The sequence below is a fragment of the Thunnus thynnus genome, chromosome 5 (genome assembly GCF_963924715.1).
Source record: "Thunnus thynnus chromosome 5, fThuThy2.1, whole genome shotgun sequence".
Classification (NCBI taxonomy): domain Eukaryota; kingdom Metazoa; phylum Chordata; class Actinopteri; order Scombriformes; family Scombridae; genus Thunnus; species Thunnus thynnus.
Genome location: NC_089521.1, coordinates 34206731 through 34220594, shown reverse-complemented (window position 1 = coordinate 34220594; position 13864 = coordinate 34206731). Strand labels below are relative to the sequence as shown.

General features: G+C 39.7%; 1 protein-coding gene across 1 annotated transcript; it reads left to right on the top strand.

Annotated features, from left to right (window-relative positions):
• The first annotated feature begins 1520 nt into the window (after nt 1-1520).
• LOC137183690 (serine/threonine-protein kinase pim-3-like) lies at nt 1521-9878 on the top strand. The gene is made up of 6 exons (XM_067590899.1): nt 1521-1819; nt 2889-2998; nt 4333-4383; nt 4730-5099; nt 5400-5576; nt 6705-9878. The coding sequence occupies exons 1-6, from the start codon at nt 1741-1743 to the stop codon at nt 6881-6883; spliced, it is 966 nt and encodes a 321-aa protein (XP_067447000.1). The 5' UTR covers nt 1521-1740; the 3' UTR covers nt 6884-9878.
• The last annotated feature ends 3986 nt before the right edge of the window (nt 9879-13864 follow it).

The following is a 13864-nucleotide window of genomic DNA, read 5'->3' as shown; positions in this document are numbered from 1 at the left end:
TTACTCTATTTAATAAGATATAAATACAAGTTGAAAGTTACAAACCAAAAGTGCCTTAAAAAAATCATGTTTTTCAGGAACATTTGTGAGCCTATTCAGGTTTTGTTAAAAATGCATATGAGCGATATTTTTTAGCATAAATGATTCACAGGTGATAAAAAGGCATGGAAGAGGTATAAGAGGCAGTATGCATGAAAATATTTGATGATAGACAAATTAACCTGCCTCTATCAGTTCTCTGGGTGTTTCTGGGAAATGTAGGAAACCACTGAGTGAAGTAGATGAATCAGACAGAGAGAAAATGGGTTCCCCAGAAATTAACTGCTGAGATTAATATTATTTCAGACTGATTCAAAATAAATCAGAAAACAATGTGCATAAGGTATAGTGTTTTCAGACAAGCTTCATCCACTCTGAAACAACTGAACAACAGGAAAACTGTGAAATCTCTTTCAGTGGATAAACAACCAAACAGTTGATGGTCTCCAACATGTGTTGATTAGTAAGACAGACTCAGGTTTCTCTGCCAACCTCCTCCTGTTTGCTGTCATCAATGTGTTTTAAATACAACACTCCCTGTGCATTAGTTATCATCAGTACTGAAAAATGACTAAAATCAGAATCAGCTCTATTGTCCTCATTCAAGACAATCAATCAATCAATCAATCAATCTTTATTTATATAGTGCCAAATCACAACAAAAGTCATCTCAGGGCACTTTTCACATAGAGCAGGTAAAGACTGTACTCTTTAATTTACAGAGACACAACAATGAAATTATAGTGCATCTCCCAACACATAGTGTTGATAAAAAGTAAGCACTAAACAAATCATAACAACAGTTAAAAAAAAACAATAGTTAAAATATAAGATTACTAGATTACTTATTCAAATATTGTGAGTGCATTTTTAAAGAAACTCTAGTTATCAGTTATTTAATTTTCACTGCAGGACTTTTTCATTGTAGTTCATTTCTACTACAATAAATTATCTGAATACTTCTTTCTTATCTACAAGCAAACTGCAAGACTTTAGAATCACCATTCACACAATAATGTTGAGTGATGTTGGCTCCGTTTTAGTTATTAATGTTCCTATTAAAACTGATCATAAAGAGATTGTTATATTTACTCTTGTAGTATTTATTAGTCTTGTTTTGTTGTTATTAATATTTTAATCAAACCGTATTTTCAGAATTATTTCACCATGGCCTCAAGATATTTTAATGTCTATTTATCAATATAAATATATTTTTCGTGATTATTGGGGAAGCCTCTCCTTTCTGAAGAGCCGCAGCACAGCTGGAGTGGCGATCTGTGAATTCCTGCGCCTGTTCGCTACGTAAAACTAGTCCGCGTGTTTTCTCATTGGTTTAGGGTTAGTTTTTCACGTCATTGATTTCAAATTAGTCGTTAACCAATGCAACTCAGCTTTTCATCCCCATGTGTTGTTGTTGTGTTTGTGTGTGTGTGAAGCGTGTGGTGTTATTTGATGTTTAGGCGGAAGGATCTATGTTGTCTCCGCGTGTAAACAAACGGCGGCGGCGGCGGAGCAGAGCAGCAGAGTGGTCGAGTGGCGCGCTTTCTTCTGGGTGAAACAGCCGGTTTACCGATGGATTGTAACCGTGTTTCCGTTTTATTTCGCTCGTGAGAAGGGGCCGAGGACCCCCGCTGTTGTCTGAGGTCATTACGGCGATATTTTCCGGTGTGTTTTCGTGTTTTGGGAGGATTTACGGGCAGTATGCTGCTCTGTAAACTGGGCTCCCTCTCCAACATCTCGTCCGGCGTGGATCTACCGGCGAAGCTACAGCTACAGCAAGGTAACGGTGTTAACGGGGGCAGGCCGGTGTTACGCCGTTTTCTGTGACCTGATTACTTTTCTCCTACCTAACCCAACCGGTCATCTTCTCCGTGACGCCGAAATAAGCACCTCCATGTGGCTGTTACAAGACTGAAATCAGGTCACATAACCCGACGGGTCACATAATACATCGTAACACGTGTGCCGGTGATACACAGTGTTTGGTGACCCATCAGATCTCGTGACCTGCATTGTTGGTTAGTTTTAGGCACGAGGGGTGAGATGGTTAGGGCAGGTCACAGAATCAAATGGTTCACCAAATACGGTGTAACACCGGCAAATAAACGAGGCAACCGGCGAAAATAGTGCCTGACCGCCATCTCATGTACTTTATTATTTACTAAAAATGTGTATACTTGTCAGTTCATTTAACAAGTCGTCAAATAATGACCGAATATTATCAGCAGATGTAGATATTGAATAAATACAGCCGATAACATCAGAAGCATCACATCAAAGAGGACCAGATAAAATGTGGTGTTTTTTTTATTGAATAAATGAAAATTATTGTTTTAAATTCGCATATTTTCCAACAGTCCGGAGCAATTTTAAAGGCGAAATGTGTATCTTGTCATGAAAAGCGTTAAATTACGTGATTTCCATATTTTCAGTTTTCAGACATGACATTTCTGTTTTGTGTTTTTGTAAAAGAGCCTGTTTTATACTGTTAAGGTGTGGATTTATTATCTGAAGCTACACACTGCATCTGTTTATTATCAAGTCGCCTTCAATCGTTCAAAAAGAGTAGATGATGATTCTATCAACAGTCCGCCATTTTTAAACGGCAGAACAACAAGAGTAATCTGAGGACATTTGTTAACGTGCTCGTGTGTGTTCAACGAAGTTTTTATTATTTTCTGGGAGAATTAAGGCGGTAATTTCCATTTAAATCCCTTAAATAAAGAGCTGGGTGTTGAGCTGAAGCGGAAAAACAACAAAGCGAGGACGTGTTGGGGGATTTGGGGTTATTAATAAAACTATACGTGTATTTATCCTGATGTTTGTGTTTTCTGTTTTGTTTTTTTTAGCTAAAGCGGAGAAGCCGCCGTTTGAGAAGCTGTACCGGCTGGACTCGGTGCTCGGCAGCGGGGGATTTGGTACCGTGTACTCCGCCGTCCGCTTGGCCGACGGGCAGCCGGTAAGAACCACGAGCCGCTTTGTTTTGGTCGCAGCACGTGGCCGGGGTGCGCGCTCAGCGTCAAGCTAAACAAAACACACAGTTGCGCTTCTGGTGTGGCTTTTCAAAATAAAAGCAACATTATAGTCTTCCATAATAATAATAATTAAATTTGTGCTGCAGTTTTCGTTCACAGCATACATGCCAACGGTTAGATTTCAAAACACTGGAGATTTCTCAGTGGTGGAGGAGTGAAAGAGAGCTTAGTACTAGGGGTGCCATGGTGCAGAGCGTAGTACTGGGGGCCTCATGATGGGGAGCTCAGTACGGGGGGTGCGGAGGAGCAAGCTGCTGGCAGATCTGAAGGTGTGGGTAGAGGTTTCTGGTGTGGTCACTTCCTGTTACTTGACTTTGTAGTTCATTCTTGGCTACAGTTACAGATAAAACAATCTCACTACAACGTCCCTTTAGTGGCTATTGTGGCACTCTATCATATGGTCATCCACATGTAAAAGGTGTTTGCTCAGCTGTAAGAGCATTGTAAATATTAAAATATCAATTTTCTGTGCATTTTTGGGATTTCTTGTTCACGTTGGTTTAAATGTGTTAAACGGTTAAAAGTTCATCGTTGTCTTTAGAAAGAATCATCAATAAAACAGTCACACTAGAGGTGCAATGATTATTAGTTGTCTACTATTAAATTAATTATCATCTATTTTGATAACTGATTGCTGTGATTCAATTTGTAGAAACAAATGTCCAAATTATTTGATTCCAGCTTCACAAATGTGAATATTTTCTGGTTTCTTTAGTCCTCTGAAACAGTAAACTGACATTTTTTTTTGACAATTTACTCGAGAGCGTAATTAACAGATTAATTGATCTGTTCTAATTTAGAATATTTTCAGATTATCACAACTACTTTCTAATTATAACTGCTGCTGAACTCAGTAAGAACTCACGTTTTGACTTTGTGCTTTTATTTGGAAGGCTGTGTGTATTCCTTTCACTTCCTGTTTTTTTTGTTGTCAGCTGTGCAGCTTGATGGAGGACAGTCCTGTTTTCACAAAGCTTTACATTCAGCTCCAATTTAAACATATTCTTTTGTTTTAGCCTCTTTGGGAACAGGAAGTGATGACATGTTTCATAATATATTTATGACATCACATCATTTATGTAAACAAAGAAATGCATTGAAAGGCCAAGGTAGATAACAAATAGCTTAATGCTACTGTCAAGTTTTATTAATGGCTGCTCTTTATTCTGTGTTTTTTTGTACTGAGCCTGTAAATGTCTATGTTCTATAAACTGTGTGGATGCTGCATGTTAACGGTGTTAATGTTGTTTCCATGCAGGTGGCGGTGAAGCACGTGTGCAGGGACAGAGTGACGGAGTGGGGCTCTCTGGTGAGATTTACCTGCAGATTAAGTTCCTGTCAACAACTTCCTGTCACTGCACAAAACATGCACAGTGTAAAAGCATCGACTCAACTTTATTTATAAAGCACTTTACACAAAACACAGTTGGTCCAAAGTGCTTTACAGCTCACACACAAGACAAAAGTCACAACAAAAACAGAGTGAAGAACATAATACTAATAATTATTATAATAATAATAATAAAGGTTCGTGGTCACAGAGACAACGCAGACGTACTTTTTTTATGTGTTTGTTTCTATGATGTATGAATTGTTCCTCCTATGATTTTATGGACATGTAGTTGATATATTTTTAAATGTTTCTTTTGATACAGTCTCAGTGCGGCACGGTCGTTCCCCTGGAGATCGTGCTGTTGAAGAAGGTGGGCGGGGCGTTTGGCGGCGTGGTGCGGCTGTTGGACTGGTGGGAGCGGGCGGACGGCTGGCTGATGGTGATGGAGCGTCCTGAGCCCGGGCAGGACCTGTTTGATTACATCACGGAGCGCGGCGCGCTGGACGAGGCGGCGGCGCGCAGCTTCTTCCTGCAGGTGCTGGAGGCGGTGCGTCACTGCTTCACTTGCGGCGTCGTCCACCGCGACATCAAGGACGAGAACCTGCTGGTGGACCTGAGGACCGGACAGATCAAACTCATCGACTTCGGCTCAGGGGCCCTCCTCAAAGACGCCGCCTACACAGAGTTCGATGGTGAGTCTGAGAGATAACGCTGTAAGAGTCCAGTATGACTGTTATGTTCTGTGTGTGTGTTTACTCATTTCTCTGCGTTTTAAAAAATGAATTTAACTTTTAACATCCAGGGCGAGGACAGAAAGTAGCATTTTGTTTTGGTCAGGAAGTATTTTCAGGAAATAAACTGCTGCCAGTGTTTTCCCACCATGCTCACTCTGACAAACTGTCATGCTGTTGTCTTGACAACCGCATTAGTATTCATGAGCCTGTTTTATGCTGTCATGTATAAAACACCTAATGCTCCCTCCCTCCCTCCAGGTACGCGGGTGTACAGTCCTCCAGAGTGGATCCGGTTCCGTCGGTATCACGGTCGCTCTGCCACCGTGTGGTCGCTCGGCGTGCTGCTGTATGACATGGTGTGTGGGGACATCCCCTTTGAACAGGACGAGGAGATCCTGACAGGACGGGTCTACTTCAGACGCAAAATCTCTACAGGTCAGTCTTGAATACTGCCGCACCACAAAAATGTCATCATCAGTGTCTCTGCAGCCCATCAAACATAAACAACACTGACCTGAACTGTGTGGTGTTGGTGGTAAACTGCCAGGGAAGAGGCTCTGCCTGGAAGACTCAGCTCAGGGCAAAAAACAGCTTTATCCTGATGAGAGATGAGACTGTGTTTAACAGCTGTATCTGAATCACTGTCTTTACTGTATAGCACTCTACACTTACCCTCCACCATTTTATAGGATATATATAAGTCTGAGAGCGTAAATGTATCCACTATATAGTGTCCAAGACGTTCACTATACTGCACTGTCTGTGGCATGTACACTACTAGTGTTCCTCTGTCGTTTTGGGGTAAGTTGTGTCAAGTCATGCTGCAAGTAGTCAAGCTGTGCTGGCATGCTGCCAGTGTTTTTACATCACAGCAGGGGGGTAAAAGAAGTGTGGAAAGTGAACTGTTTGCAGAAAATGCAGTAGGCTGTTTGTCTTTGTACTCTTCCTCCCTGTGGTGTTTCTAACTGATCCGCTCAACAAAGAGCTGCAAATATCTCCAGATCTTGTTGTGTCGTCCTGTTTTTATTGAAGACAGCTAACTCAGTTATAAACACATGTAATCTCTTATATCTTCCTTCACCATAAAAGCCTCATGCCAATTTGTCAGTGGAATGCTTTTATTATGAAGCAGCAATAGCAGGAAATGTTGGGTTTTCATCAGCAACAACTTAACATGACTCTGAGGTAAAATACAGATGCAGGAATATAGGAAAGAAACTAAACTTCAAACCATAAAAAATCACTGAAGTTACAAAAGTGCTGAGAGCTGAACACAAACACTCGCTTGTTTGAGGGGGAGGAGGGGGTCCTCACAGGTCATCGCGGGGTTACCACAGCAACAGACCCGGGCTGATGGAGGGACCCTGTACTGTCTTACTATCCCACAAGGCAGTATGAAGCACTTTATATACCAGTTTACTGCTCACTACAGTGTTAACTACTGATTATCGATTCTATAGTGAATAAGCGATGTGATTTCAGACACAGCCTCAGTTTGATGTTTGGTGCTGCAGAGTGTCACTTCCTGTCAAGATTCTTCATCTCCTTGTGTTTCTGTCACAGAGTGCCAGCAGCTGATTGGCTGGTGTCTGAGCCAGCAGCCGTCCGACCGACCAACCCTGGAGCAGATCCTCCTTCACCCCTGGGTGACGAGCGGCGACAGTCAGGAGACGAACGACAGCAACATCACGCTCCACGCCATCACAACCGACTCCTCCTCCTCGACTTCCTCCTCTAGCTAGCAGAGCCTCTGATTGGTCAACAGGACGCTGGCACAGACTTGATTGACAGCTGTCCTCTGGTGGTGTTTCCTGGTGGCAGAGTGAGTCGTGGTCACAGTTCATGACGAGGTCGCCCCCTCCCGTTCATAGACTATTGTTTTCCGTCTTGTGTTTCAGTTTCTGAGTGCCTTGAGTTTAAAGCTGCTTTGGTTGCCACGGTAACAAAATGCCAAGGAGAAGTCAGTTTCTTCAGAGATCCCATTAATTTAGACAAAATTAGAGCCGCAAAGATTTATCAATTAATGGCACAAAAAGCAAAAATGGCAAAAATTTGCTGATGTTTTGCTGATTGTATTTGTTTTATATCTTTGTCAACTTAATATTTTTGGTTTTGGACATTCTAAGACGTTCTAAGACATTAAGGCTGTAATGTCTTCTTTTCATTATCAATTAGTCGTTTGGTGTATAAAATTTAAGAAAATGGTGTAAAAATGTTGAACACTGTTTCCCAAAGTCCAAGATGACGTTATCAAATGTCTTGTTTTATCCACAACCCAAAGATACTCAGTATACTGTTGTAGAGACTAAAAAAACAGAAAATATTCACATTTGAAAAGCTGGAATCAGAGAATCTTGGAATTTTCCTCTTCAAAATGACTCCAAATGATAAGTTGACTATCAAAAATTTTGGCAACCAATTGATTCATTGACTAATCGTTGCAGCTCTAACAGTAATAAACAACCTTATTGCTTCAGTGAGTGGCCACATCGATGCAACAGAACAAAGGTGAACACACCTGACATGTTATCTGCAACTAACCGTTATTTTCATTGTTGATCAGTCTGTCACATGTTTGATCCATAAAATGGTGAAAATTTCCATCCAGAGAATTTTCTAGTTTGACAGACTCCACTGAGCATGTGCAGGAACGCGGTTCTGTTTGCAGCTTCACCAGCTTGTTATGCTACAGATCACAACCTTTGACTGAAGTTCTTGGAGAAATTTATAATTTAGTACAAAGTCAAGAGGTTGTGATATGTAACATAAGCAAGTGAAGCTGTAAACAGAACTGCATGTGCAGTGGACAGTTACTATCTTATTATTTTTACTCTTTGGAGCCATTCTAAAGAAACTAACGTGACCAAACTCTTCATGATGAAGGAACATGTCACCCAGTGCAGCGGTGTGACCCACCGATGTGTTTATAATAGTTTCTGGACAACAACGGAGGAATAAGATATATCAGGCTTTGATACACACACAATACTTGTTAGTAGATCAGTTCATTGTTGGTTTGGATCCAAACATGAAATTTATGACGTCCATTTGTTGACAAGAAAAACACAGAAAATCAGCAGAATGACCCTTTTTTATGTTTGAAGAACATTTTCCCATCATCCTCTGAGGAACTCAGCCTGTGGTGTCAGCGTTGAGACGGTGAAGGATCCTCACCTGCTGACACAGTGGAATACTTCAAACACATCCAGAACATGTCTTTAATTTATTTTAACAAACGTGATGTATTTTACATCAAGTAAACATTCATAAATCAGTGTCACCAACTGTTGCGTAGCAGCTCAGATTACTGGATAAAACCAAAGAAAATAAATAATAGTTACTAATATTCAAAAACAAGAAAATCAAAAAATCATAGAAATAAAAAAACATACGTTTATTTAATTAAAAAAAATAATCCTCCAACAACAGATGGATGAAATAAGGCTCACACTTGATTCAGCTGTTTTCCTGCAGTTTCACAGTTGTGCATTAAGTTGCCTTCAGCCTATCAAACAATGTTAACCAACAGCTTAACAGTTCAACAGTCAACATATTTCCACCTTATCAGACTAAGCAACAGTTCACTTTAACTGACAAACAAATGACTGAAACCATGAAACAGAACTTTGAGTGTGTGAACTGGCTGTTAATGGTGAGAATAACTGACAACATCTACAGGCCAAATGCATCACACAGGAGGTGAACCGCTGCCATGGAAACAGTGCCTGCGTCGGGGCTGGGTCATTTGGCCGGGATGGTGGTCAGCGCCGTAGGGAGACTGGTGGGAGTGGGGTGGAGGGCAGCAGGGGCTCGGGGAGACGCTGCGGGTGAGAACCTGGACTGTTGGGTCACCGGTCGGCTGGGATGAGCTGTGCTGCAGCTCCAGGAGCTGCTCACATAAAGCTGCAGGTAGAGCAGCTGGGAATAGATAAGGCACGTTGGGGGTCTGTAGGGTCTCCTCACCCTCCTGTAGTAGTTCCCCTTCTTTAATATATCCTCAAATGTGGGGTCCAGCATGCAGCAGTTGCCCTTCCTGTCCCCTCCGCTCTCCTGGACACAAAACACTCATTTAGAGACAAACTGACTCTGATGCTAATTTTTCCAGCCTTTCTGATTCTCATTGGAGGGAACTTGGAGATGATGTAGTCATATATGGTCTCTTGTCATCTCTGCACCTTTGGGCTCAGACGGGGGCGAGTTGGAACTGATGTCATCTGTTTGAAACTATTTTTATAATGAGGAAATGATAAAGTGAAGTAAACCTCAGACTCTGAGTTCTCTGTCCTCGCTGACGTCCCGCTCCTCTTCAGCTTCACTTCAGCTGGAAAATCTGAGGTTCATAAAGACAGTTTGACATAATCTGTTAGTTGTTTTGTTGATTGTTTTCTCAGTTTCTTGCTTCAAACTGGACTGAGTATTTTTTGAAATGTTTGGATGCCTGCATCATTACAATAACTAGTTTCAGTATTGATTGATTTTTGATGGGATCCATGTTTTTCTTGTGTCAGTCTGTCTCTAAACACTCAGCTGTCTCCTCAGTGTCATCGTGTCTGTGGCTGTAAAACGCACAGTCAATGCAAATGTTCACTTTTCTAGTTTGAATATATGAATTTTTTTACTTTTTTACATGTATATTTTGTACATTTCTGTTTTATTTATTTAGTAAAGAGACATTCCTCCTCGTGTTTATTTATTTAAATTATCTTCTGTTAACTTTTTTTTCTAAAATGTTTTTGATTTTTATATTTTTTTTCTTCCTGTGAGCTGAAAACAACAAAATGAAGTTCAGGTTTGAGTTTAAGAGTTTAAACTCATTTTTCTGATTCTCATTTCATTTATTAGTTTTTTTTTTTTGGTGTTTTGAAATTTAAAATTCTGTCAGGAAAAAGTATTTTTTCACCAAAATTTTTCAAATTAAACCTTTTTTTGTATATAAACTGATTTCTGTGTGATGTTTTCTCTTTTCTGTGTACAGTTACATCAATGTCTCCTTGAATAATATCAAACCTCCTTTACATCAGTTCAATGATTAATTATTAATCTTACATTATTGTTAAGAACACCTCAAACTCCCACATACAAAGTAACTGACAAAACATTAATGTGTGAGATTTAAAACAAGCAGAAATTGAAGGTATAAAAGACATAATGAAGGATGATATGATGGCTTCCTTTAATGAATTGTTACAATAAAGACATTTGAAGAGGAATTCCTGAATTATGCCAGTCTTCAAAACATTATCAAGAGATCTTAATAATCTTAGACAACAAAAATTTGAATATGATGAGATACTAAGTGATACTGAGGAAAAGAATAAAAGACAAACTGTAAAAATCTGTTAAACATAGAAACACAATACTCATAACAAATGTGCAAATCAGTGGGTATCACTCATCAGTTTACTGATGGATTTACTGTTGATACATGTGAACTGTTAGAAAAGTTGAAAGCTACAGAGTCTCTGTGGGATTTGAAGATCTTTCCTGCTGTTAAATCATCACATGACAATCAGTCAGAGCTCTCAGCTAAACACCTGCTGTGATTCCTGGACTTCAGCAGAGGTTCTGGTCTGTATAAAGACCACATGGTTACTAAACGTAATGATGCTTGTGTGAAATCAGAGCCAGTGATTTGCAGGCTGCAGTCAGACTGATCTTAGAGCTCTGACAAAGATGAACTGATCAATTCTTTAGTGTTGAAATGAGAGAACAAACACTTTCAGATCAGATTTGATGGTAGGACAGTTTGATGATGAGGACCACTGTCTCTATACATCTTGTAAGGCTGTCAGCTGTAATCCAGCTTTATTTCCTGCAGACATCAACACAACAACAACAGTCGTCTTCACATCAACTCAAACACATGATCACAACAAGCTTCTGGCTGATCTGATTGGCTGACTGTTCTCTCTCTCTCTGTCTTTATGTCCAATCCTGAAGCCTGTCACCATTCTCCTCTCACAGCTTCACTGAGGAAAGCAGCCACTGAGAAGGTTGAAGGTTCACCAGGAAATACTGGATCTTTGCTTGATACTAACTGTGTTTAATACAATACTGCTGAAACCAGCACGGACTGACTCCAACTCTCTACTGACCTCAGAGTCTCCAGTCTACAGTCTGGACTCTCCTGAAGATCAGACAGCTGCTTCACATCTGAACTCATCAGGTTATTTCCCCACAGTCCAGCTCTCTCAGATGGGATGAGGGGTTGGACTTCAGAGCTGAGGCCAGAGAATCACAGCTGATCTCTGACAAACTGCAGTCCCTCAATCTGATGAAGAATAAATGACGTCACTTTAGAAAACAAAGTTCCTTTTTTAAATCATTCAATGTTTCATAATCTGTTCAGATGTGAAGAAGGTTTAGAAGCTGCTGGAACAGCCTTCAGATGATCTGAGAGCAGCTGAAAATATACATATTTTTAAACATAAACTAAAAACCATCTGTTTATCTGGCTTTTATGTAGTGTTTTATCATTTTATGGTTTTATTATTTATACTTATTTTATTTATCATCATTATTTATTTTATTCTATTTTGTTTTATCAACATTTTAATGTTGATCATTATGGATTATTTTATTTTATTTCATTTTTAATTAACATTTTACTATTTTACTAATCTATTTATGATGTGTAGTATTTGACAACTTTTTTGTCATTTTTATTGCTTGTATTATCTTTTATTATTTTTATTTTATTATCTTAACTACACATTTTTTAATGTTTTCTTATTCAATTAACCTTTTTTACTTTGTTAATTGCTCTGGTGTTCATTAGTCTCTAAGTCCATTTTTAACGTCCTATGTTTTGACAGTCGTTTGTGCAGCACTTTGAATTGCATTTTATTTGTTTGAAAGGTGCTATATAAATAAAGTTTGATTGATTGATTGATTGATTGATAGAATGTTGAAGTTTATAAAATGCAAACTCCAAACAGCTGAACCCAACAGGATGCAGGTTAAAAACTGTCAAATACAAACAGTGAAAAAGAGCTCTCATTAATATTAATGACAACATGCTGCTACTTCAATAAAGACGTAATGACTTCACCTCTTAAACCCTTCTCTTGGACCTGATCCTCATGACTTCCATCTCTTTCTTTCTCTTTGGACAGTCTGCTTGCACTGGGGTTCGTTTTCACAGTTTCTGCTGCTGCACGTCTCATCTCCACATTGACAACATATCCCCAAATCATGTCTACACACAAGCCAGCTGTGTCCAAATTTCCAACAACGTCTGCACTGAATGGGTTTGGGAACAAACAGCCTCATAACTGATATGATCTCAGAATACTTTGTCAGGCAAGATTTCTGATTCAAAATGCAACACACCAGGGGCCAGATGCATAAAACTCTAGGTTCATGACTAAAACTGTGTGTACGCATAAAGCCAGAAACATGCAGATGCATTCTTTTCATCAGATTTATAAAGCCGTGCGTACGCATGGTTCTGTTTTATAAATCTCAATCATGGAGGAACTGGGCGCACGTGCACGAGCCTCATTTCCACTCCCACAATTAACCATAAATGGATGAAGACACACCCTGAACCAGCCGTTTTCATATCAGTTGGTCACCTGCCTCATCAGTCTGTACAGCTGTCAATGAAACAAACGGGAAAGAAGAAGTGCAGTTTCACAGATTGTGTTGCACTGGCGAGTTTCTCCAACAGGCAGAATAGCTGTCATTATGCGCAGCCATTACACACGGCTGTGCAACTCTTTATACCATCCGTATCATTAATTCATCACATGGACTGTAAACCATCGTCAGCAATATCTCAGAAATGTAATCAATGTAGTTTGTAGCTCATATCTAAACTGACTTTACAAGGTGTGCCACAACTAAGGATAAAATGAAAAGAATAATAAGAGAAAAATAAAATGTTGGCTCCTATGTAAATCAATCTAATTATCAACCTAAACAAACAATGTTTTACTAAAAGATTCCGTCTCTCAGCTTATATTTCATCTCCACCTCATTACATCATCCTCAGATCTCTTAGGGAAAACGTGTACGCCTGGTCTAAAGTATGCGTGAGGTGTTCACATTCTCACCACACATTCTGTGTTTATAAATACCAGTTTATGTGCAGGAAATGGCGTGTGCATGGTTTTTGTGCATACGTTTCGTTTATGCATCTGGCCCCTGGTCTTGTTTCAAACCTTTCTCCATCACTCGTCCTGATCATTCAATGACTGTCAACAACTTACTGGAACTCCTCTATGAAGTGGGAAACATGACACCTGCTAACCATCTAATTCATATTTCCAACAACCTCTTCAGCTGTGTCTGTGAAACACATCCAACAATGATCAATCCATTTCTTTTAACATCAACTAAGTTGACATCACCAAGTTTGTCCTTCCATAAAGTCCACAGTGATTGCCTCTTATTTGTCTTAAATGTCTCCTTGCTTTGCTCACTTGAGTCATATCCTTGTGTCTTAGTCCCTCTCACCTAAGATACAAGGGAGAGATGCAGGAAAATATGTGAGGGAAGAAGAATCAAGGAAACATGTTTTTGGACATGCTTTCCTTGCAGGCGTCATCTGAAGTGACATCAGCTGTCAATCTACAGGTGTTAACAGCTCTTCAGTGTCTTTTAATATGCTGGACTTTAAATGTGATGTACTGTCTAAAAAATGAATAATGGCGTACAGTTACCACTGCCAGCACAGTGATGTAGTGATGTCCTCCAACATGACAAAAGACAACGTGAAA

Coding starts and splice junctions, on each gene's coding strand:
- LOC137183690 (XM_067590899.1), top strand. CDS start 1,741: ATGCTGCTCTGTAAACTGGGCTCCCTCTCCAACATCTCGTCCGGCGTG. Junction 1,820..2,888: donor GAAGCTACAGCTACAGCAAG/GTAACGGTGTTA, acceptor TGTTTTTTTTAG/CTAAAGCGGAGAAGCCGCCG. Junction 5,577..6,704: donor CAGACGCAAAATCTCTACAG/GTCAGTCTTGAA, acceptor TTTCTGTCACAG/AGTGCCAGCAGCTGATTGGC.